General features: G+C 46.7%; 1 protein-coding gene across 2 annotated transcripts in view; it reads left to right on the top strand.

Moving 5' to 3' along the window:
* The window catches only part of ARRDC1 (arrestin domain containing 1), a 54037-nt gene that overhangs the window by 5739 nt on the left and 21956 nt on the right, over positions 1-26342 (top strand). For both annotated transcript variants that reach the window (XM_079962179.1, XM_079962178.1), the window contains exon 2: positions 21682-21792. In XM_079962179.1, coding sequence (XP_079818305.1) covers positions 21682-21792 — 111 coding nt within the window. The remainder of the gene's footprint in view (positions 1-21681; positions 21793-26342) is intronic.

The raw sequence follows: 26342 nt of genomic DNA, 5'->3' as shown, positions 1-26342 counted from the left end.
TAGGGAAAGTTCTGAGGACCAGATAGAGAGGTGTAGAGGACCACAATGGGATTCTGGGTCTCTCTGTTCCTTATCCCTAATGGTTCTTGGGTCTGAAAAGGTTGAAGACTCCTGCAGGATACATTCTTGGTTGTGTCTTTGTAGGATAGGATGCTGTTCAAAGCTACGGGACAAGGATAACTGTGACTTTAAAGATGAATGGGAACCCTTTACAAAGTATTTGAAGACGCAACAAAGTGAACTGGACTCCTTGGCTGGTTTTGAATAAACATTCACAAACTTTTTATTGATAATAATCAGCTAAATAGTTTGAGGATCTATACAACTTTGTAACATGCAGAAAACAGCATTTTTAGAGAAATCAAAGACTGGAACTGACGGAAACCAGGGGGTGGGGGTGGGTGGGTTCTGTGGGGGGAGGGAGGAAAAAGGGGGGGAATAAGGATGATACGTTTCTGGATAATATGTTTTGTTTTAATTTTGAATAATTATTTCTTTTTTAAAAAAGGATGTTGTTCAAAGCTTAGGGTGCATCCCTCCACTTCCTTACTTTTAAGTGTGTTTTGGGGTTACCCCAGGTTTAATAGCATAGAACTAACAAACAGGCTCTTACTGAAGATTGTTCTTCTGCATTGCACATGGGACAGGTCCTCAATCATGGAGGTGTACTGGCTATGGGATAGTTAGGTCATATAAGCATCAACTTCTTATCGAGCCTCTGCACTTTTAAAAATGTATTATTGTTATTTCTGAAATACATGCAACAGGCAAACATAGACAACAGCGATCATATTGTGGCTGATCCCTAAATGGGGATGCATCGAGAAAATAACAGTCTTGAAAGGTATCAGACATGTATATTCATTTCTTAAAGAATTCAGTCCAATAAGTCTCTTCACAGGTTATAGTGGAGAGCGTGCTTTGTTTTGAACTTTTGTGGGAATCTGGAATGGGGAGCTGATAACCCATTTTGACCTTGTGAAAAGTGAACTATTTTGTTGTTTTTAAAGTTATCCACTTCTTGGACATAAGGTGACTTGAAGGCAATTCTCTGTAGTTAACAGATAAAACCGTGCTACTATATATATATATATATATATATATATATAGCAAAAAACCAAAACCACCATATCTTCTTGAGTTTTCCTCTGTCCCTATAAACAGGTGGAAAATCTGTGGCTCATCAGGTGCACAAGAATATTAAGATTTGATTGGTAATTTTGCTGATGATTTTATATTCTTTTTGTAAATTGATTTGAGATATTTATTATTTATTTATTTTTACAGCCAAAGTGGCATATAATTGTATGAAACAAACCAAAAATCCACATGGCTGGGGGAATACCTTGAGTTTTCCAGAAATCTTCATCAGGTGTGATCAAGGTTGGGGAGCCTCAGTTCCAGGGGCCAATTGTGGCATTTCCAAACCTTTCTGTTTGGCCCTGGGATGCACCCCAGGACGACATCATCATCATAATCATACCCCGCCCAACTGACTGGGTTGCCCCAGCCACTCTTGGGGGCTGTGGAGATGCCTTATGCTTTTCTGGAAGGAGGAGGGTGAAAAGTATATATTTGGCTGGTGGTGAAGCCATCACTGTCTGTATCTTGGGTTAAGAACATAAAAATAGCCCTGATGGATTAGGTCAAAGGCCCATTTAGTTCAGCCACCTGTTCTCACAATGGCCAACCAGATGCCCCAATGGGAAGCCTGCAAGCCAGACCTGAGGGAAACAGCAGCTTGTGATTCCCTGCAACTGGCATTTAGAGGCATATACCGTATTTACCAGGGGAACGCAGGTGGCGCTGTGGTCTAAACCACTGAGCCTAGGACTTGCTGATCAGAAGGTCAGCAGTTTGAATCCCTGTTACGGGGTGAGCTCCCGTTGCTCGGTCCCTGCTCCTGCCAACCTAGCAGTTTGAAAGCATGTCAGAGTGCAAGTAGATAAATAGGTACCCCTCCAGAGGGAAGGTAAATGGCATTTCCATGCGCTGCTCTGGTGTTAGTGTTCCGCTGTGCCAGAAGTGGCTTAGTCATGCTGGCCACATGACCTGGAAAAACTGTCTGCGGACAAACGTCGGCTCCCTCGGTCTGTAAAGCAAGATGAGCGCTGCAACCCCAGAGTCGTTCGCGACTGGACTTAACTGTCAGGGGTCCTTTAGCTGTACCTTTTTACCGTATTTACACAAATCTAATGCACCATCGAATCTAATGCACACCTTGAAACCAAAAAAGTATTTGCTGGTGAATGTAAACACGTCCTCAAATCTAATTCACACCCTAATTTTCATGACATAATTTGGTCAAAAAAGGTGTGCATTACATTTGAGCAAATATGGTATACTGCCTCCAGTACTGAAATTGGTCCACAGCCATCAGGAATAGTAGCCATTATCCTCCTCCATGGGTTTGTGTAACCCCACCCCCACCCCCAATCCTTTGCTAAAGCCATCTTAAGTTGATGGCAATCACCTACATTCTGTGGCAGCAAATTTCCAGTTTATAATTCTGTGTTGTTTGAAGTATTTCCTTTTGTTTGCCCTGGATCTTCCAATATTCAACTTCATTGGTTTAGTGCAGGTTCTAGTACAATGAAAAAGGTAGGGGGAGAAATGTAACTCTGTCCAGTTTTATGTACCTCTGTCTTGTCTCCTTACTACCTTTTTATACAGACTAAAAATGCCCCAACTGTTCCTCGATTGGGAGTTCCTCTCACCCAGTGATTATCTTGGCTGCCCTTTTCTGAATCTTTTTTCCAGCCTTACAATCTCCTCCTTGAGATTCAGTGACCACAGCTGTGCACAGGATTCAAAGTGCGGTTGCACCATAGATTTGTATAATGGTGTTACAATATTAGCAGTTCCTTTTCAATCCTAACGATCCCTTACATGGAAATTGTCTTTTCGGCAGTGGCTGTACACAGGACCAACATTTCTGCCAAGCCACGCACCGTAACGCCATAGCCCCAATATATTTCCTGGTGAGTCACACTGCCCTTTGCAGACCCTATTAGTGTATATTTGAAACTGGGGTTTATTCCCCCCAAGCATGCATTGCTCCACGCTTCCTTACATTGCATTGCATTTGCCTCTTAATGCCCATTCACCCAGTCTGGAGAGATCCTTTTGGAGCTCAACACCAGGACAGTTACATATATGTTGGAAAGCACAGGTCTCAATACTGATGCCTTACTCCACTTCTTAACATCCCTTCTTTCTAAGCACCATTAACCATGCTGGTTGGGAACTGAGAGTCAGATATAATAGAGGGGCCCTTGATATGGCCGGCTGTAATGACAGATAAGGCTTTCTCAGTAGTCACACTCAAGGTAGAATTTATTTCCCTTTTGAGTTTGGATGGCTTCCTCTTTAACTGCCTTCCAAAGGCTAGTGAAGGCAGTATTAGTAGTAGATTTTGCCCTGCCGGGCATATCACCATCTTTTTATCTTAGAGTTTTGTTTTTAATCAGTTTTGCCTACTCGTGTTCTGTATTGTATGGTTTTAAGAAATACGTGCGTGTGTATATATGTGTTTGCTTTTATAATGATGCTGTGAGTTTAACTGTTATAAGCTACCCTAAGTGATGCATCTGCATTAACAGGGTAAAATTTTACAAAGATACACATATATTGCATTTATATCCCACTTTTCGTCCAGTGAGCTCAAGGTGGCATACATGATTCATCACAACCCGGGGGGGGGGGGTAGGTTAGGCTGAGAGACAGTCACTCACAAGAGGTTACCCAGTGATCTTCAGCATGGCTGAGTGGTGATTTGAACCCTGGTCTCCCAGTTCCCAGCAGGGGCCTGTAACCACCATACCACTGGCTAATAAATAGGTAAATACCCTGGGGATGTTTCCGTACCACAAATCTACATGAGTTGTTCTGCCTGGCTTTGCATCTGGCCCACCCACAACTGGCATATGGCTCCTGAAAGGTTTCCTAGAAGGGCATGTTGCCACAGACCGAAGAAAGTTCCCCATGCTCTTGATTTGGAGCAACATGAATGGGCTTCTGAGTGCTCAACTGGCTAACGGGAACCAAGGAACCTTTATAAAGCAGACTGCCAACTGAGGCAGGGAGCCAGGACCACCCTCTTCTCCTACACAGGGATGGCCTTGGACAAATGCAGATGCCTTGAAGTTGGGAAGGGACTGTTGACTCAGCAGCTCCTGGAACATCTTGGTCTTTTCTCAGGCTGGGGGCTGCAAAAACAAGGGAGCGGGCTGGCTTTGCCTCTTTCAGTATGCTACGTTCTGTTTCTCTCTCTAGGATCAGAGCTGTGAATATTAACACTTTGGGGGGTGGTGGTGAGAGAAATTCTCTTGGGTAGGCTTGGTGAGAAATTGCCAAAGCAGGCAAGATAAGCCCTCACCTCATACCCTGGCTTCAGATTTTTGCATTCAGTTTGCATTTCTGCCCTGCCTTGTAGCATAGACAGAGATGGCAGCCTTGGCCTGAGGTCATGCATGGGTGTCACAGCGCAGGGGGGGCTGAACCCCTGTCCCAACCCAGCATGGTTCACTCCTCTTGTCGCAGCAGCTAAGGCAGTGTCTGGTTGGCTAGGGTGAGGTGTGCCAAGTTGCCTTGGCAGTGGTGTGTGTGTATATATGAAGGTGTTTTGGAAAGAACACCCAAACAACTGCCAACTTTTTTTGGGGTGGGAATGCTGACATTGCTTTTGTAAATAGTTTCTTAACGCTGCCTGTGGCAATTATTCTGGAGTAAGACCTAGCAAAGGGACGCGGGTGGCGCTGTGGGTTAAACCACAGAGCCCAGGGCTTACCAATCGGAAGGTTGGCGGTTCAAATCCCTGCGACGAGACTTCCGGGTTGGCGCCATCGCCGAATGGCGGACTCCCTCCGAGCTCCGGAGGGAGCCTGCTCGGCAGGGGCTGGGTTCTACCGCGCCGGCGACGCGGGGACCCTCAAAAACCATGGGCGCTGAAACCCATGGGCATGGTGACTCGGCGGGCACCGTTTGCGCCCCCCCGACCACGCGAAGGAGCCTTTTTAAAGGCTGCAGAGCGGGTGACAGGGGGGGTGGTGGTGCTGTGAGTCCTCCGCTTCCCCTGCCGAGCGAAGCCGCATGCCATTTGGCAGAGAGCGCTGACTTCTTCCATTGAAAATCTGGACTTAAAAGAATAACCCGTGAGTAATTGGAACTTGGATTAAAAAGGGGAATAAATTTTTTCTTAAATTCGGAGCGAGCGGGGGAGGTATAAAAAGGAAGTCAACCTCCCCCCTGTTGTAGAGGAGCTAAAGCAAAGGACCTGACAACTAAGATCGAGTGCAACCTTTTTTTTTTGATAAAGATATTAATTTCGCGATGGAAAACTATAAGCTGGGCTGGAGGAGAAGAGTGAAACGTGAATTAAAATACAACCCCCCCCCCCCCCGGAAACCCCGGGAGCGATCCGTGAGAGTGCCTGGAGAGGAGAAATAGAGGTTTTGACAGCTGTCAAAGGAGCTGCCAAAACTGAAGAACAAAAAGAGAACTTTGTTACGAGGACTTTGCTGGTTACATTTGTTATAAATTGGATATAAACTGTTTAAAACAAGGAATAATAAGTTACTTTGACTGGTGGGTGAGATCAGGAATGAAACTGAGTTACTATAATCCCTCTAGAGGAGCTGTGGGTTATTACAAGTATCGCTGGCATGGAATTTGAATCGGACTTTTTATCTCCTGGGAAACTGCAGAAATGGAACACTATTTTGTCTACAGAGGTCTACACACTAAAGGAGACAATAGATTTATCTATTGAAGAATGGAAGGGACTTGACGTAATGTTTTGTTCCTGAATAACAAAGCCTCTGTAGAGGAATTACAAGCTTTTTGGAATTAGAACATTTGTGCAGGAGAGCAGGGGGGAAAAAAAAAAGAGGAGAAGAGAGAACAACAAGAACAACAAGAATAACAAGAACTGGACAAAGTTGGAAGATAGACCCCTTCCAAGATTGGACATTTGAAATTAAAGATGATTAAAAAACGGTAAAGACTATTAAAAAGACGGCAAAGCGGACTGGTGAAGGATTATGGCTTAGATGTGGGAGCTCCAGGAGACAGTAGATATTGATGGACATTGGGAACGCAACCGGGAAAGGGGGGAGGGAAATTTGGAATCCAAAGGGTGTTAAATTATATTTTATTCTTTTTTAAATTTTTTTATCTTAATCTGTATTTTATATTAAAGAGGGGAACTCGTGGAAGGGAATAGGTCGATTTTAGGGGATGGGAAAATATTTTTTAAATTGGGTTAATGATAATAATTTTAAAATTTGGGGTAAGAATTTGCTGAATCTATTTGAAAGAATTGGAATATAAGAGGGGGTGGGGAGGGGGAAGTCCTGGAAAGATGATATTGAAAATAAGGCCTTAAATTTGGATGCTTTTCTTTTTTTGTTATATTTGAAAATCTTTAATAAATATTATTAAAAAAAAAAAAATCAAATCCCTGCGACGAGGTGAGCTCCCATTGCTTGGTCCCAGCTCCTGCCAACCTAGCAGTTCGAAAGCACAATGGTGCAAGTAGATAAATAGGTACCTATCTGGCGGGAAGGTAAACGGCATTTCCGTGCGCTGCTCTGGTTCGCCAGAAGCAGCTTAGTCATGCTGGCCACATGACCCAGAAGCTGTATGCCAGCTCCCTCGGTCAATAAAGTGAGATGAGCGCCACAACCCCAGAGTTGGCCACAACTGGACCTAATGGTCAGGAGTCCCTTTACCTTTAAGAGCTAGCAAGAAATTGGTAGCAGGTTCCAATTTTAATACCTCACCTCTTCTCCCCATGATCCACTGAGCTGGAACAAAGGCCTTATGTCAAGTCAGACCACTGGCCCCTCTAGGATCCTCTATACTGACTGGCATCAGCTTTCCAGGATTTCAGACAAGAGGTTTCTCCCAGCCCTACCTGGAGATGCCGGAGATGCCCGGGGGCGGGGAATGAGTGTTCAGACCCCTGGGCCCTCACTTGTGGGGTGCCTCAGGGTTCTGTCCTCTCCCCCATGCTTTTTAACATCTACATGCAGCCGCTGGGAGAGATCATCAGGGGGTTTGGACTGGGTGTCCATCAATATGCAGATGATACCCAGCTCTACCTCTCTTTCAAATCAGAACCAGTGAAGGCGGTGACGGTCCTGTGTGAGTGCCTGGAGGCGGTTGGAGGATGGATGGCGGCTAATGGATTGAGGTTGAATCCTGACAAGACAGAAGTACTGTTCTTGGGGGACAGGGGGCGGGCAGGTATGGAGGACTCCCTGGTCCTGAATGGGATAACTGTTCCCCTGAAGGACCAGGTGCGTAGCCTGTGAGTCATTTTAGACTCGCAGTTGTCCATGGTGGTGCAGGTTAATTCTGTGTCCAGGGCAGCTGTTTATCAGTTCTGTCTGGTACGCAGGCTGAGACCCTACCTGCCCGCAGACTGTCTCGCCAGAGTGGTGCATGCTCTAGTTATCTCCTGCTTGGACTACTGCAATGCGCTCTACGTGGGGCTACCTTTGAAGGTGGCCCAGAAACAGCAACTAATCCAGAATGCAGCAGCTAGACTGGTGACTGGGGGCAGCTGCCGAGACCACATAACACTGGTCTTGAAAGACCTACACTGGCTCCCAGTATGTTTCCGAGCACAATTCAGAGTGTTGGTGTTGACCTAAATGGCCTCGGCCCAGTATATCTGAAGGAGCGTCTCCACCCCCCATCATTCTGCCCGGACACTGAGGTCCAGCGCAGAGGGTCTTCTGGCGGTTCCCTCATTGTGAGAAGCAAAGCTACAGGGAACCAGGCGGAGGGCCTTCTCGGTAGTGGCGCCCGCCTTGTGGAATGCCCTCCCATCAGATGTCAAAGAGATAAACAACTACCTGACATTTAGAAGACATCTGAAGGCAGCCCTGTTCGGGGAAGTTTTTAATGTGTGACATTTTAATGTATTTTTAATCTTTGTTGGAAGCAGCCAAGAGTGGCTGGGGAAACCCAGACAGATGGGCAGGGTACAAATAATAAATTCTTATATTATTATTATATTGAACCTGGGATCTTCTCAATGCAAAGCAGATGATTTGTTACTGAGCTGTAGTTTAGGAAGGTTGTTGGCAAACTGGAAGGTGTGCAAGATGATAAAAAATCTGGAAACCAAGCCTTATGAGGAAAAGTTGAAGGAGCTGCATATGTTTTGCCTGGAAAAGGGGGAGACAGAGGAATTATGATAGCCGTCTTCCAATGTCCGAAGGGCTTTCACATGGAAGATGGAGCAAGCTTGTTTTCTCCTGCTCTGGCAGGTAGGACTCAAACCAGTGGCGTCAAGTTACAAGAAAAGAGATTCCAACTAAACATCAGGAAAAGCTTTCTGACAGTAAGAGCTGTTAGGCAGTGGAGGGTCTCCCTCGGCAGGTTGTGGACTCTCCTTTCTTGGAGGTTTCTAAGCAGAGGTTGGATGGCCATCTGTCATGGATGCTTTAGCTGAGATTCCTGCACTGCAGGGGGTTGGACTAAATATTCCTCAGGGTCCCTTCCAACTCTACAATTCTATGATTCTAAGACTTTTGCTGCAGAAAGGTTTGTGGTTCTCTGCGCCCAACCCCAAAAGAAATCGATGGCGAGGACATTTGGGTAGTCGGTGGAGAATTAGTGTGATGTCCCAGGATGTGGAAACTTGTTGAAAGCTGCATTTAAATGGGGGGGGGCAGCACTCAAACCTATGACTTGCTCCACGTGCATTCTAAAGTAGGGTTGTACCACATGCTCTATTCCTGATTGTGTGGGTCTACTTGCTTGTGCATCATCTGAACACGGTGCTAAGCTGATGGGGCAGCAACACTTAAACATTCTGACGGTGGGGGAGGAATTTGTGATGACTTCACTCATGTTTACCATTGGTGACTCATGAACATGCATGATGTGTGAATTGGACCTTGGAACCTGTGGCAGAAGAGTGACTCAGCTGCGCCCAAGTTTCCAAAGGTGCTTACAGGTGTGGACGTTGAACAGTGTCCCAATTATTGCTGCTCTCCTTTAAGCTGTGAGTGGAATGGCTACTCTAGTTCCATATTTCTTTAATTCAAATAACAGCCTTCCCCTCATTAATTTTACTGGACAAGCCAACAGCTATTGCTAATTCACGTTCAGTGACACCTATATTTTCAGTTTGACTTGTGTTATGTTGTGTACCAGCATTTTCTGGTGCTAACAACCAGTCCTTTTTTTCTGGGGGTTCTCGAGGGTATGCAGTACCAGCACCTTCCTCCCCCCCCCCCCATGTTACAAGTGCCACACTTACTGTAACAACTTCATGGTACCAGCACCTTTTTTTTCTTAAAACAAAAACAAAAAATACCACTGATAACAGTGGTAGCCAACTAATGATTCCCCAACCCCACCCCCACCCCCAGCCTCACTATACATTTAAATCACTGAACAGGTGAATATGAGGGGAATGATTTGCTCGTGATGTCTTGCAGAAAAAAGGGAGCCTGGCAATTCTGTGTTGAGTGCCCAGTTGAGTACCTAGACTGTGGGTGGAGAACCTCAGTCCCAAGGGCAAAATGCAGCCCTCAAGGCCTCTCTGTTTGGTCCTTGGAACTCACACCTCACCAACCTGGCTTTGCAACCTGAGAGCTCTTTTGCCTGTCTGGAATGTGTCCTTGAATGCTGTGCTTGCTTGCCTGGGTGGAGAATAAAGAGGTGTGTGTGCATGCATTTGCATAGAAAGTAGCCGACTGTACAAAGGTGAAATTTACATCCCTTGCTCAACCCATTTTTATCTCTGACCCCACCTGCCCTCAGGCACTGAAAAAAAGACTTGAAAAGATTCTCCAAATCACCAGTCATCACAATTGGGGCAGGATAAGAAACTGCACTCCATCCTAGCTACATGAACAGGCCTATGAGTGTGTACAAAACAGTTTCCTTCAGACTTGCAAGATAATCAAGGGTGGCTGGGGAGCTTGATCTGTCCTGGTGCTAGGAACTGATAATAGGAGTAGATGGGTGTGTGTGGAGTGGGTGTGTGTGTCTCTTTAGAGCAGTGCTTGCCAAACATTTTTGGGCCACCCCTTCTTTGGTTCCACAAACTCATCCCCTGTGTCCTCTGCCCAATAAAAAGCATTGTTCAGAATAGCAGCTTGCATGACCCACTAAAGAAGATAGCAACACAAGAAAATACCGTATTTTTCGCTCTATATGACACACTTTTTCCCTCCTAAAAAGTAAGGGGAAATGTGTGTTCATCTTATGGAGTGAATGCAGGCTGTGTGGCTATCCCAGAAGCCAGAACAGCGAGAGGGATCACTGCGCAGCGCTCCCTCTTGCTGTTCTAGCTTTTGGCTTAGCTGCATGAAGCCTCTTCAGGGCATGGGGAGCCTTTATCCCGCTGCCCTGAAGAGGCTTCGTGTGGCTGTTGCTGGCTGAGGACCGCCCCTCAGTCTCTTCCCCCACCTCCCAGAAAAGCCCGCAAGAGCCGTGCTCTCTTTAAAGAGCCACGCGGAGTGTGTGTGTGGCTCTTGGGGGCTTTTCCCCGAGGAGGAAAATGCTCCTTGCGGCTCGTGAAAGGGAGTGCTGAGCAGAGCCTGGGATGCATACAGGCTCTGCTCAGCGCTTCCTTTAAAGAATATTTTTTTTCTTGCATTCCCCCTCTAAAAACTAGGTGTGTCTTACGTTCAGGTGCGTCTTATGGAGCAAAAAATACGGTACCAAACAATAACCAATAATCATAGATTTATTCAAAATTCAATTAAAACTATTCAGTTTAATTAACTCAACAAAACTGATGAACTTGACCCAGTCATACCAGCTTTTCAAAGCCTGATAGTCACTTACACCTCCAGTGGCCTCTTGCTGCCCCCTTGCCTTTTAGCTCCCCACCCCACAAGGTAATCCTACTGTCCCCCATCGGGCAGTACCACCCCTTTCGGGAACCAATGCTTTTAGACCTTTGTGACTTCTAATGTCATGTTGGATTAATGTTTTGTTGTTAAAGCTGCACAATGGTGTCAGTGGGGCCGTGGTGTCTTGCAGTGTTGGTCCTGCTGTTTGAAGATAATCTCTCTCCCATTTGCTCAGTGGATTCTGAAAGGTGGGGGGAGCTTAGGCAGAGAAAGAGAAGCCAAATATCGAAGCTGGTCAGCAGATCTGTTCTGTGATTGTGCCCTGTCCCTTGTGCTCAGCTTCAGTTTGTTATTTTGCTGAGATTTGAAGTGGGTGAGTGTGAAATCTTAAGCTTCTGGCTGCTCAATCTCACAAAACCCCTCCCATGTCTTGTGAATGCTGGTCATCCAAAGAGAAATGAGTTGATTAAAATTGAGTAATAGCAACTTAATATTGAGGCACTGCAGGACTAGACAATTTATTCTGTCAAAGAAGTGGCAAGTTTTTAGGGAACTAAGAGTGCATTAGATTAATCGGCTCCAGTCCACCAAAGCTGGTGCCACAATAAATTGCTGTGTGTTTTTAAGAGTGTTTTATGGGTCCTCATTGTTAAGCTGCCATTTCTCATGTTTATATCTACTCTACTCTCATTTGACTGCAGCTTAAGATTTATTTCATTCATATAAACTGATGCATGCCACTGTCCTGGGCCCTTGCACCTTATTTATAAACAACTGTTGTTAAGAACATAAGTAGAGACCCTGCTGGATCAAGCCAGTGCCCATCTAGTCCAGCATCCTGTTCTCACAGTGGCCAATCAGATGCTTATTATGGGAAGCCCACAGACAGGACCTGAGTGCAACAGCCAGTACTTGTGATTCTCAGCAACCTTGGTAGTTGTGATGATTTAGAGAGTTCCATTCTGTTAAGTATCTGGTGAAGACCTTCCTCTTCCAGTAAGCCTTTTAAGTAGATGTTTTCCCCAGACTTTATCTGTATTGGAACTGTGTTTAGATTAATAATAAAAACAATTTGTTACCTGCCCTTCACCCTAAAGTCCCAGGGCAGGTTACAACATTAAAACACAATATTAAAAATGGTTTTCAAACAACTTACAATCACAAATGTACGCTGTATTATTGATTGCATGTTCCCTGCCCTGAGCTCCTTTGAGTGGAAGGTTGGGGATATAAACTTAACTTATATAGGGTGATAACTTATACACTACAGGGAGGCCCTAGCTTTTTTCAAAGAGGGCCAGATTTGATGAAGTTAATGTGTGAGAGCCGACCAAAGTTGAGCTTTTTTTTTTTTTTTTTTACAATTTTACCCTAAAGTTGTTGAGCTTTTTCTAGGATTTAACCCCAGAGCTGTTGAGCTGTTTTTTAGGATTGAAGCTGTTGACCTTTTTTTTTTTATTTTTTTTTATTTTACAATGCTGAGCCTTTTTTAGGATTTTACCCCAAGACATATACTGCCTGTTATGCAGGGTGTCTTTTGGGATGGTAGTTAGCCATGCCCATTAGGAATAACTATTGGATTCAACTCTTGGAACCAGCACTCTTGAGAGGACTTTTTGAAAAAGCCTTTGGGGTACAGCCGCAGAACAGATTGTTTGGGGATCAGACCTGAGTGGCACATCAAACGCTTCATTGGTTCTCTTATCTGGCATAGAATTGGTATAAAGTTGGTCTGCTCCCTGTTTGGTTTTGCACAATGAGCTCTGGCTCTCTGTGATCCCTCCTGTGCCTGCTTTCCAAAGACAGCTGCAAACTAGACCTTCAGTCAGCATTTTCCATCCCTCTAACATTGTCCTCTTGCTTGGGGAGGGATGGAGTGTCTGCTGCACTGGCTTTGCCCCCTAGGCACCACACAGTTCCCCAGAGGCAAAACAAAAAAATTCCTTCCAGTAGCACCTTAAAGACCAACTAAGTCAGTTCTTGGTATGAGCTTTCGTGTGCATGCACACTTCTTCAGATACACAATGTATCCGAAGAAGTGTGCATGCACACGAAAGCTCATACCAAGAACTGACTTAGTTGGTCTTTAAGGTGCTACTGGAAGGAATTTTTTTGTTTTGACTATGGCAGACCAACACGGCTACCTATCTGTAACTTCCCCAGAGGCATTACACACAATCCAGAGCAGCCTGCTCCACTGCTTTGTGTTGTAGGCTGGTATGAAGTGGTGCTGGAGGAGACTCTTGAGAGTCCCATGGACTGCAAGAAGATCAAACCTCTCCATTCTGAAGGAAATCAGCCCTGAGTGCTCACTGGAAGGACAGATCGTGAAGCTGAGGCTCCAGTACTTTGGCCACCTCATGAGAAGAGAAGACTCCCTGGAGAAGACCCTGATGTTGGGAAAGATGGAGGGCACAAGGAGAAGGGGGCGACAGAGGACGAGATGGTTGGATAGTGTTTTCGAGGTTACCAGCATGAGTCTGACCAAGCTGCGGGGGGCAGTGGAGGACAGGAGTGCCTGGCGTTCTCTGGTCCATGGGGTCACGAAGAGTCGGACACGACTAAACGACTAAACAACAACAAATTAAGTGCATTACTCATTTTGGAATGAAGTGCCCAGGAGGGAGACTTTCAGAGGGTTTGCTGTGGTAAGTCTGTTGTTGCCAAAAAAAGAAAGAAAAGAAAAAAGGTCACACAGCACCTTTTTATGAACTAACAGGTGTTGTGGCATAATGTTTGTGGAGTAGGATCCATGTCATCAGATGTATGTCTACAGCACTGGAGGCTGCTTCATTAAGGTGAATGGGGCACTGCCTCACATCCTCAGTCCTCCCTCAGTCACCCCTTGTCTGCCTGCCATTCTTACTTACAAACTAGCTCAGGGGGTGGCCAGCTTCCTTCTCCTCCTGAGGGCTCATCCAGACTTCTGCTTCTCCTGCCACTTCCCCCCAAGGAAGACCCCATCTTTACTGCTGATTTGGAGCAAACATCAGTTGGGTTTTCCACAGATTTGTGTTTGCTCCAATTCAGTGCTTAAAGAGCAAAATTTCCAGGGAAAGCAGTGGAGCAAACAGAAAACAGCTCGGACCTGTTCCTTCCAGAACTGGAACAAACGGAAGTGTGTTAGTCCTGGTAGAACTCAGGAGGGAGGAAGATGGGGACAAAGCTAGGATTGGTTGGCTCATTGACTCTGGGTCCTCCTATCATTGGTTCTGGCACCAACAACTTTTGGGCTCCTTGCTTTCCACCCTACCAGTCTAGTAGGCACCAACTGATACTGCACCCTATCTACCAGGGAGTTTCTCTTCCTCCCCTCTTCCTGTTCCTTTATTTGCCTTGGGTGGGGGGCGCACCTTGTTTGACACCACTTTAAACAGTCATGACTCCCTACCCCCCAAACATCTGGGAGCTGAAGTTTAAGGATGCTGAAAGAAGACCCCCATTATTTGAAAGAAGCCATGACTGTTTAAAGTGGTATCATAGTGCTTTAAACATATTGTGTGAATGTGGCCTTAGCAGTGTTTGATGACAGAGGGGTAGGACCAGCTTGCAAGTGAGGGTAACCCTTCCTGTCTGAATGTGAGTGTTGTCAGAATACCATCTGCAGGGAGCAGCAGGGTCACAGTATGGCTGTAGCTCTGCAAGTTTGCTCTCTGGTTAGCACACAGACAGGCGGGTGGTCTGGTTCTGGGCTCCAAGCCAGCCATGCCCTTTTGTGCTTATAGCCATTTGAGGTGGTGGGACGTCGTCACAAACTCGAAGGGTCTCTGTGTCTGTTGCTAAGGAACTGTAGAGTTGACTGTGGCAGTCCTTTCTCTTTGAAAGGCTGTGTGTCCCGTCCCCCACCCCCAACCCCCCATTTCTGTCAACCCTAATCTCATGCCTACCCTACAGGACTCAAGGCTTGCTGTTTTGATCATGCATGTAACCCACCACTCTGGTGAGCAGCAGCAGCAGCAAATTGATTTGGCAAACCATCTTGAGCCAGGTTGGGCCACCTGCCACATTTCCAGGTGGCCCGTGTGTTTGTTCCCCCTCCTATTTGCCTGAATGCTGAATAAAACCCCATCGGGTTAAAAATAATGGGTGAATTCATGCACCTTGTGCTGGTGCTGGCTTTCCATCATCTTGGAAGGGGTGGGTGATGTAGAGCCATTGCTGCCCACAACCCAGATGCTCTTTTTAGTGCTGGAAGTGAACGAAAGTCGGAAGCTGCCTCCTATTGAGTCAATGCTATCTCTAGCTTAGCACTTCCTACACTAGAAGATAGCAGCTCTCCAGGGTTTAAGGTTGCAGACTTTCCTAGCTTTACCCAGAGATGCCAGTGGGATTTCAATCTGGAACTTTCTACCTCCAAAGCAGGCATTCTACCGCTGAGCTATAGCCCTTGCCTCCAATGTTGTGCTCAAATGTGTTTGTTTGCCTGCACTTCAAAATAGTAAAAAGAGCACCATCTGCACTGTACTTTCAAGCAGTGTCACACCACTCTGGCTTTCCCCACAAAGATTCCTGGGAATCGTAGTTCACGAAGGGTGCCAAAAGCTGCTAGGAGATCCCCATTTCCTTCAAAGAGCCACAAGTACCTGTGTGGTTCATAACAGCCAGTTGCTCTTCCCAAGGAACTATGGGAACTGTAGCTCTGTGAGGGGAAAGGAGGGTGCTCTCAGCATTGTTAGCAAACTATAGTTCTCAAGATTCTTTACAGGATGCCAGGGATGTTTAAAGTGCTATGATGATGCTTAAAATGCATAGTGCAGATGTGGCATTACTTAAATGCTGCCTTTTATTGCCAGAGAATGCCAATATACAGCATAACATAAATCAACGTAAAACACACTGTCACTGTGAAGGTGTATTAGAGATAGGCTTCAAAAGAGAAATTAATCAAGGAAATCTTGGCTATTTGGGCTGCAGAAGTCTGGAACCAGACTTGATATTCTTCTTACAGATTAAAGGAGAGCAGCAAAAATTGGGCACTGTTCATCACCCACATCTGTAATCCTAAGGCCCAGAAAATGGGCTCAAGGTGTATGGTGGTTAAAGCTGAGCAGGAAATGGGTGGGTTGGCAGCTGGGTGGAAGATTTATTGGAAGCCCCTTATAAGTTGCAGCAGGATAGAAATACATAAAGTAATACACAAGCAGAATTAAAACGAAAAACAAAAACCAGAGTCCCATTTGAGAGGCAGTGTGATGTAGTGGTTAGGCTGAGTACTGGAGCTTAACTAATGGAGGTGGCTGAGAACGAAATGGGATAACCCAGTGATTTCCAACCAGTATGCTGTGGCACCCCAGGGTGCCTTGAATGATGGTCAGAGCTGCCATGGGCAACACTGGCCTCTGCCACTCTTACCTTCCCTCCCTGCTCTGATGCCCTCTCATGTCTCTGCTTCCAAAAGGCCTGCACAGCTGTTAGTTGCAGCAGCCCTGGCTACAAGCTCCCTGGGTGAATAGTACCTCTGGGGATGGTCAGGGGGTGCTTCCCAGGCCCCTGTGGGGCGGTGTGAGGAGGCACCTCTCTTTGGGTTGGGGAGGGCAGCTCAAATATCAGGGGTGGCAGCAGTGCCTGCCCAGAGGACTCCCAGGGAGAGGGGAGAGGAGGCTGAGGGAACACCCCACAAGGGAGGGTGTTCGAAAAGGGGTGAGAAGCTGCCAGCTTGGCAGGTAAAGGGTGCTATAACTGGGCTCCTGAGCCCCACAGGGGTGCCACAGAAAGCATGTAGTTAGTCAAGGATGCCGTGGACTCAAAAAAGTTGAAACCCCATGGGATAACCCCATGGCTCCTTGTAAGAAGGATGACAACACGACTTCAAAACATTCTCTCTTTTTCCTTGCTTTCAGTACCATTGACCGTGGTGTTCTTATGGAGCAGCTGTATGAGTTAGGAGTAGGTGGGACTGCTTTATGCTGGTTCTGGTCTTACTTGTCTGGTTGTTTCCAGAGGGTGATGCTTGGGGAATGTTCTTCGGCCCCGTGGAGCCTTCAGTGTGGGGTACAATTTTATTCATGCTGTTTAACATCTATATGAAACCACTGAGTGGGGTTATTTGGAGGTTTAGAGTATGTTGTCAGCAGTATGCTAATGACACACAGCTCTACTTCCACTTTACCTCTGCAGGTGAGACAGTGGATGTGCTGGATCATTGTCTTGCCTCGGTAATGGACTGGATGAGAGCCAACAAACTGAAACTCAGCCCAGATAAGACTGGAATAGCGGGTGGTTCACTAGACAGGATGGAAGGGAGGTTGCCTGCTCTTGATGGGGTTACACTCCCTCTGAAGGAGCAGGTACATATCTTGGATCTATTGTTGTCTCTTGGCTCAGGTGACCTCAGTGGTGTAAAGTGCCTTCAATGAGCTTTGGCTAGTGGTCCAGCTGTGCCCCTATCTAGGGTGGGATAGCCTAACCTCTCTTTTCTATGCTCTGCTAACCTCTAGGCTGGATTGCTGCAACGCAATATACAGGGGGCTGCCTCTGAAGATGGTTTGGGAACTTCAGCTGGTGCAGAATTCGGTGGCCAGGTTGCTCACCAGGGCAAGATGATTTGAGCATATAATGCTAATCCTGGCCCAATTGCACTGGCTGCCAGTTAGTTTTGGGGCCCAATTCAAAGTGTGGGTTTTGACCTATGAAGCCTGAAATGTGGTCCCTCTCCACATAGAAACCTACCTGGATCCTGCAATCATCCCCTGAGACCCTTCTTTGTGTGCCTTTTCCACAAGAGGTCCGGAGTACTGGCAACACAACAATGGGCCTTTTCTGTGGTGGTTCCCCGTTTGTGGAGTGCTCTCCCCAGAAGGCTTGCCTGGCACCTTCCTTACATATCCAAGCACAATTCAAAGTGTTGGTGCTGACCTTTAAAGCCCTAAACAGCCTCGGCCCAGTATACCTGAAGGAGCATCTCCACCCCCATCGTTCTGCCCAGACGCAGAGGGCCTTCTGGCGGTTCCCTCGCTGCGAGAAGCAAAGCTACAGGGAACCAGCCAGAGGGCCTTCTCGGTAGTGGCGCCCGCCCTGTGGAAAGCCCTCCCATCAGATGTCAAAGAGATAAACAACTACGTGACATTTAGAAGACATCTGAATGCAGCCCTGTTCAGGGAAGTTTTTAATGTGTGACATTTTAATGTATTCTTAATCTCTGTTGGAGAGATGGGCCAGATGGGCGGGGTACAAATAATAATCATAAAAAATAATAATTATTAATCTGTAGGCGCCAGACAAAACAATTCCTCTTTCCCCATGCCTTTGGCTAATTAAATAATCTATGGCCATTTAAACTGTATTGGGAAGTGTTCTTGTTTTTGTTTGTAACTATGCTATGTATTTTTGTGTTTTTATATTTAAACTATCCTGTGATCCTTGAATGAAGGGCAGTATAAAAATTTAATTAATTTTACAAACAAACAAAGAAATAATGAGGTGTATGGGTTGTTAGGCAGCGTTCGAAATTATCCTGCATCTCTAACTAAGAAAGATCAGGTACTGAGAAAGACTTCTGCCTGAGATTCTGGGCAGCTGCTGCCAGCCAGGGCTGGATGAACCAACTATGGTATGTGGCAACCCTCTGTGGTCCTAGGAGACTCTGGTAATCAGTTCCAGTTCTCTTTTTTAAAAATCTCCTTTTGTGACTGGATCGAAATGTCCTGGCGCCACCCTCGGTGTCTGGCACCTTCACTTGCCTGCCTGCAATCAGCTGGTCTGTCGAGCACAGCGGTAGCAAAAGACCTTGTGCCTTTTGCCGTTGCGCTACCCCCACCAAACCTCTGATTTGCCTGGCAGCATAAATGAATAAATAAATTGCTGCTACCCTGCAGACCCCCTGATTAGCCCAGCAGCAAGTTAAATAAACAAATCCCCTTTCCCCCCCCCGCTGCCGGGTGAATCATGTTTTTTGTGCAGTGGTGCCATAGCAAAAGACATGGCAAAATCAGCAGACCACCTGATTCACCCAGCAGCATTGGGGGGGGGGTGTCTGCACGGCTGCCTGGTCTGGTAGCAGTGCAAAAGAAGAAAAAAAGACAAAACTTTTGTTTTGGCGCCAGCAACCTAGGTCCCATGAGCCCCATGGCTCCTACCAGTCCTATCCCAGTTTCTAACACTGGTGTTAGGGGAGGGGTAGTATCTCTGGTGGGGAGCAAATTGTGCTTCTTCTGGGGCAGTTTGCCCACCTTTGGTCCCCACTCTGCACTCAGCTCTCACCTGGGGCTCCTGGAAGCTGTCAGCTTGTAGCAACAGCCACACCCTAGGAAATGGCTTTGACTGGCTGGCTAAACCAGGTGAGGGCAGCCGATGGGTCTGAAATCCTTGGTGAGTTAGGGTCTTCCTGTGCACATGAAGACAGGCTCTGGAAGACTGAGTGGACAAAAAGACCAAGAGTGACTCCAATGGTCAGGAAGGCAGTTTCTGCATGTGCTGTAGAGCAGGGGGTCACCAAACTTTTTCAGCAGGGGGTCAGTCCACTGTCCCTCAGTCCTTGTGGGGGCCGAACTATATTTTTTGGGGGAGGGAGTGAACGAATTCCTATGCCCCACAAATAACCCAGAGATTCATTTTAAATAAAAGCACACATTCTACTCATGTAAAAACACACTGATTCCTGGACTGTCTGTGGGCCAGATTTAGAAGGCAATTGGGCCGGATCCAGCCCCCGGGGCCTTAGTTTTCCTACCCATGCTGTAGAGCAGTGGTTCTTAACCTGTGGGTCCCCAGATGTTGTTGGACTACAACTCCCATAATCCCTGAGCTCTGGCCATGCTTGCTGGGGCTGATGGGAGTTGTAGTTCAACAACATCTGGGGACCCACAGGTTGAGAAAGGCTGCTGTAGAGGGAAGTGTGGGGCAGATGGAGCTCACCAACCTGGGAAGGTAGCCCCACTAGGAGAAGGAAAACTCTGATTCTAAACTTCTGCTGCCTTGCAGGAGAAGATTGGGTGGTTGGGTGGAGCCTTGTATACCTCCTTCTGGCAACTCTGCAGCCAAGCTGGTGCCAAATGTATCACTCTGCTTTCCTTTGGATCACATCAGTGAGGCTGAGAGGGTGGTCTTGTCATCTTGGCAGCCCAAGACCTCCATACACACTGCCCAGGCTTGCATTCCAGGGAGGTCATTTTAGTGCTGCTAATGCAGAGGTTTGGTTTCATCCCCAAAGGCAGACTCTATCGTCTCTCAAGACAGACAGATGCAAACAATAATTATGGATGTGATTTTTTTTTTTAAAAAAAGCATAATTTCTTCATAACTGATTTCTGTGTTGTTTTCTTCCTACTTTCACTTCCTTGCAATGAGGGTGTAGCTTGGCATACATTTCCTGGCTATGTGGGTGAAGAGCTGCAGCTCAGTGAACTTGGCATGCAGTAGGTCTCGGTTTTAATCCCAGACATCTCCAGGAAGTGCTAGGAATGCCCTCTTTCTGAAGCCCCAGAGAGAACTGTTGCCAGTCAGTGTATACACTACTGAGCTGATGGGCCAAGGGTCTCACTCTGTGTTAGGCAGCTTCCTATCCTTTTTAGTTGACATGGCATTCACTGAAAGCAGTGGGTATCTAACTTAAAAGCTGATTTAATTCATTGGGACTTTGGAGCTGGTTTGCAGACTTAGTTTGGAGCACAATTGGTGGCTTAGATACCTACCTACTTAACTGAAACTCTGTACTAAGCTTTGTCTGCAATGGGTGGCATTATTGACAGATGGCTGTCTGGTCCAGTGGAGGATTCTGTTAGCAGCACTGCAGTGGGAAGCCATTTTTTTGCCTATTCCCTCTGTCCCCAGTCATGCTGTTCTGCCCTACCACCCATCTGCAGCAGATTTTGGAGGGTGCAGGGGCACGTGGACAAAATATCCCCGTGGTACTGACAGAACCCTCTATTGGGTCAACAAGCTGCCAGGACACTGTGAAGGACATTGCTATTGGATATGTGCTAAAAACTGCTTGGTTCCACCCTCCCAGCCTACCCCCGCCAAGAATAGCATAAGAGAGAAAGGCGTTGCTAGGAGACGTACCTAAATCATAAATTGGGTGATTACTTTATAGAGAAAAAATACCGTATTCTAATATTTGGGTTGCAAGTACAGTGCGTGTTTGTTTGTGTGTGAGAAAGAGAAAGGGAGGGAGGGGAGGGGAGGGGAGGAGAGAGAGAGAGAGAGAGAGGGAGAGGGGATCACTTCCAGTGCCAAGTCTGTATGTTCATCATTTGGGGCAGGACACAAGAAGAACATTTTGGGCAATATGGAACTTCTTCATTCTGCCCCACTCTTAACATGGCATACAAACATGGTATTAGGGTAGGGTGGCCCAGCACAAAGTCCGTGGGGACTTTTTTGGTGGCTGTTGGCAACATTTGATGGCCCACTGCCCTCACACTGCCTTCCCAAAGCCTGGTTATTGAGATGCTGGGCTTTGGGAAGAAGGCATGAGGGCTCTAGGACCGTGCCAGAGCCTCATGCTTCCTTCCCAAAGCCTGCTGCCTCACTTACTCAGCTTTGGGAAGGCAGCACAAGGGCTGGAGGGGCATCAAATGTTGACCTCATTCCTGTTCCTCCCCACAAGGCAGTTATTGTGGCCCACTTGGTATGAAAAGTTGGACAGGTCTGTATTAGAGGAACCTTGGGTATATTTGTGCCACTGCTTTAAAACACCGAGAACACCCTGTCATGGCTCGGTGCCAGCAACATCTGGACTTCTAACAGAGCATAGTTAGGGAGCCACAAGGTTCCTCAACTTCAGAGAATTGATTGCCTTACTCAGCACTGGGCAGCTTCCTATGTTGATATGCTGATAAATACTGATACTCTTTATTTTGGCTTGCCAAGAAAGCTAATATTTTCTCCTCCCCTCTTCTTCTTCTCTTCTCCTTTCCAGCTATCAAGGTGAGCTGTGTGGGTTCCTGTGGGGTCTCCAGCAAAATAAATGACACTGCATGGACTGTGGAGGAGCAGTACTTCAATACAACCCTTTCAATGGCTGATAAAGGTATGATTGGAGGAGGAAACTCTGGATGTAGATGGGTCTGGTTGTTGAAACAGTTGTGTGGCAGCAAGGACTTGTACTGTCTCCTGAAGAGGTCTCAGACTCTTTTCCTGGTAGCTGGTAAAAGTCAAAGCACAGCTATGCATAAGTCTCTAACTCTGCCTTTGGAGTGTCAGACTAGGACCTGGAAGACCTGGCTGCAAATCCCCACTTGGCTATGAAGCTCGGTGGGTGCCTTGGGCCAGTCACTACCTCTCAGCCTCACCTACCTCACAGGGTTGTTGTGAGGATTAAATGAGGAGGGGGGAAACCAGTAAGGCTAGCTTTGAGCTCCTTGGAGAAAAGAGGGGGGAGGGGTAGATATGCAATGGGTCAATCAGTAACTACAGTCTGTTTTCCCACTACCCCAGTATTATGAGGCCATTTTGCTTCTCCCCTTATATTGAGTCAAACCACTGGCCCTTTCACCTTTTATTAGAGGATGCTATAAAACCAGGTGTCTGCTGGGCAGGGGGGAAGAGCTTAACAAGTGGAAAATGCTCTTCTTGTCTTTCCCCTTCTAGTTGCCACCTGCCTTGCATCTTGCAGGGCATCCTGAATACAGCATTGGCAGGTGACCTTGGTTTGCAGGTGGGTTGGTAATGGGAGTGGGCAGGTCCCAAACCATGTGGGATTTTACAGCAGGTGCAAGAAGCATATGGTCCTCCAGGTGTTGCTGAACTTTGACTCCTGTCATCCCTGGCCACACTGACCATGCTTGCTGGAGCTGATGTGAGTTGCAGTTCAACAAACGCTTGGAAGGCCAGAGGTTCCCCACACCTCCTTTAGAGCTGAGCACCAGAACCTTGGGACTGGAAACGGATTGGAAGCCGGAGGAACTATTGAGCATTGGCAAGGTTCTGTATTTAAGAGGGTCTTCCTCTGGTGCCCATGAATCTCTTGAGTCCCCCACTCCCCTGTGTCCTCTTGGTCATGAGTGATAGCCCTTGAGGTGTTTCACTTGCACCCACTCCCCACCTACTATCCTCTTGGTGGTGACTATTGCTTTTTAACTTCACCGTACCAGCACCTTTTTCTTCCAAATGTTAAAAGTGTAGCACTTGCTGTAACAGCTTCGTGGTGAATACTGACACCTTTTTCTTCTTTTTTTAAAGCACTGGTTTTGAGGGGCATTACCTCTCCACCACCACACTTGAGAAGTGCATATTATTATTATTATTATTATTATTATTATTATTATTATTATTATTTCATTTATACCCCACCCTTCCCAGTTTAAAAATCGGGCTCAGGGCGGCTAACAGCAAATATAAAACAATGATTAAAAATAGCATAAAATACAACGTAAAATGCAGCATCAATATCAATAAAATTCAAAAATTCTGGGGTCATTTTGGGCAGGGGGGGGGAACCCAGGCAGTAGACATCAAATGATCACCAGGGCTAACTGGCCAAGTTGGTCCTACTAGGGCCAGCAAGGAGACCAGGGAAGAATTTAAATGTGGGGTCCCAAAAAGGGTTTCTTCATAGAAGAGAAAAGGGAATAGAGGATCAGGCTAATTCAGATTGAAGGCCAGGCAGAATAGCTCTGTCTTACACGCCCTGCGGAAGGAGATCAAGTCCTGAGCTGAAGGAGGAAGTTGAGAGAGTGACAGCCTTCCCCACTTCCACTTTCGGCTCTATATGCTTTTCAAGGCTCAGATTAATTCCGCTGGGTATACAGCTTTTAACAAGAACTCTTGGAAAAAGCAAAACGTTTGTGCGCTTTAAATTTAAAATTCCTTATAATACTGTGCTTTAATGCTGTAACCTGTGCTGGGACTATAGGGTGAAGGGTCATACCTTGGATGAATACGCTTTAGGTTAAGCATTTTCGGATTGTGCTCCACGTCAACCCAGAAGTAACAGAACGTGTTATTTCCAGGTTTCGCCGCTCGCGCATGCGCAGACGCTCAAAATGACGTCACGCTCATGCGCAGAAGCGGCAAAACGCAACCCGCATGCGCGCAGTTGCGCAGTTGCATGTTATATTCACTTCAGGATGTGAACGGGGCTCCGGAACGGATCCCGTTTGCACCCAGAGGTACCACTGTAATCATTTGTCTCTTGCTAGTTCAGAGAAGCAGAGAGAAAGGTGGCTGGGCTGGTGGCACCTACAGAACTTTCCCAAACCCCCAAATGCGCTCAAGTGGGCCTTGGAGGGTTGGTGGCCCCTGCTGTACTAACTGCAGTTCCCCTGCTATCTTCAAGGGCAGCCCCATGTACAATGTAAGGCAGTATCATATTAAAGAGAACCAGTGTGCTCCCAGCAACAATGCAAGTTCTCCTTCTTGCATACATCCTGTCCCTCAGAAGGAAGGGCATTTAACTAGTACAAAAAAAATCGCTTTTCTGGGCACAATGGCTTCCTCCCTGGTGGGAACAGCATCTTTCGTTGGGGGCTGCCTCCTCTTGAAAAGAGCCCCTGCCCACCTGAAAGATTCCTGTTAATGAGCCACAGATCCACGGCGTAAGGTGTATAGGGGACCTGGCCACGTTCCAGAGACTCTCTAGGGTTGAATGATCGGCGCCTTCCACTGGCTGGCAAACAGGTTGCAAAGGGCACAGATTAATTTTGAGCATCGAAACTAGTTGGTGAAAAACGGCAGCAGCCACTGCTGCACAGTGGTGCTTTGTTAGTAAATGTACACTGGAGGGGAGGGGAAGGGTGTGTAAGAGCAGAGGAATTTCAAATGACGCACTGAAAAAAATGGGAAATGTGGCCGAAGGGAGCAGCCAGACTCGCTTGGCAACTTCTGCTTGACTGCGGACTTTGAAGCAAGGTGAGGGGAAGCTACTTGTATACCCTGAGCCAAAGTGTTGCTCCAGCTTCGATCCTCAAGCCCCACAAGGCAGTGTTCCTTTGCTGTTGCAGGTGGCCTTGGGATCTTGCTTAGAGCCTTGGTTTGTGTGTGTGAGAGAGAGAGAGAGAGAGAGAGAACAAACTTCAGGTTGTTGCCTTCAGTAGGAGGTTCCTCTTCTGCCTTTAAATGCCCAGAGCAAAACGGAAAAAAACAGCTGAGGATTTCATCCCTCCAAGTGTTTTGGCAAGTTCTGCAACAGACGCGTACTCCAGTCTGAATCTGGATTGCTGGGCTCTGACTCTTTAAAGGGCACTGGCTCTTGAGAGGCTGTAGGACATCTTTCTGCTGATAATTTGCCAGCATGCTGCCTCTGAACATGGGGGTTCTACCTGGCTATTGTTTGCCAAAAGTTATTGATTAGACATCTTGTCTATGGATTTGTCTAACTCCCTTCGGAAGCCACCTGTGTCCGTCACACCTTGCGACACCTAGTTCCTCTATAAATTGCTTGTTGCATGAAGCAATTTATTTTGCCTTCCCTGAATTTACCTGGTCTGTAGGTTTTCATTAGGTAACCTCCAAGTGCTAGTATTATAGCGAAAAACAGCCTCTGTGGCCACTGTTTTCTGGTTTTGTAGGGAAAACATGCCGTGGTGCTCACAAACTACTAGATAATTCGGAGCGTTGTTTCTTACAAGAGAAGGTAAGTTTAGATGAAACTGTAGGTGGTTTATCTTAACCAGGCTTAGTGGTTACATTAGAGGGAGTGGATGGCACTTTGCTCTAAACCACTGAACTTCTTGGGCTTGATGATTGGAAAGTCAGTGGTTCAAATCCCCGCAATGGGGCGAGCTCCTGTTGCTCTGTCCCAGCTTCTCCCAACCTAGCAGTTCGAAAGCACATCAGTGCAAGTAGATAAATAGGTACCACTGTGGTGGGAAGGTAAACAGCATTTCTGTGCACTCTGGCTTCCGTCACAGAGTCCTGTTGCACCAGAACTGGTTTAGTCATGCTGGCCGCATGACCTGGAAAGCTGTCTGTGGACAAACGCCAGCTCCCTTGGCCTGAAGCAAGATGAGCACTGCATCCCATAGCTGCCTTTGACTGGACTTGAGCGTCCAGGAGTCCTTTACCTTTTTTCTTTTTCTTTTAACCTTTAATAGTTACATTAGTCCTATCTTTACTGCAGTTCTGCTAACTGACATCAGGGCCTGGGTGGGAGCCCAGATCAGTGTTAACCAAGGCATAGGCAAACTCGGCGCTCCAGATGTTTTGGGACTACAACTCCCATGATCCCTATCTAACAGGACCAGTAGTCAGGGATGATGGGAATTGTAGTCCCAAAACATCTGGAGGGCCGAGTTTGAGGAAGCCTGGTGTTAACCATTGTTAACTTGATGGAACAAGTAGCCAGGGATAACTAGCCAGTTAGGCAAACAGAGGGAATTGGATATGTGAGCAAGGGGAAACTATGTGCAATCTCGTGACCCTCTTAACACAATTAAGACACAGCTCTAGCACAGCCTCATTTGCAGAGCTAAAGGAACCTTTAGCCCTCTAGATGTTGATGGGCTATAGCTCCCATGATCCCTAACAATTGGCCACGATGGCTGGAGCTGATGGGAAATGTAGTCCCAGTACTGTACTAGTTTTATGGGAAAGCAATGCAGTTGATGGGTCCCGGAGAGGCAAAGACTACATAGACTGCTG

The sequence above is a fragment of the Podarcis cretensis genome (assembly GCF_951804945.1).
Source record: "Podarcis cretensis genome assembly, chromosome: Z".
NCBI lineage: Eukaryota > Metazoa > Chordata > Lepidosauria > Squamata > Lacertidae > Podarcis > Podarcis cretensis.
The sequence above is the reverse complement of the archived record's forward strand: the minus strand, read 5'-3'. Positions and strand labels throughout refer to the sequence as shown.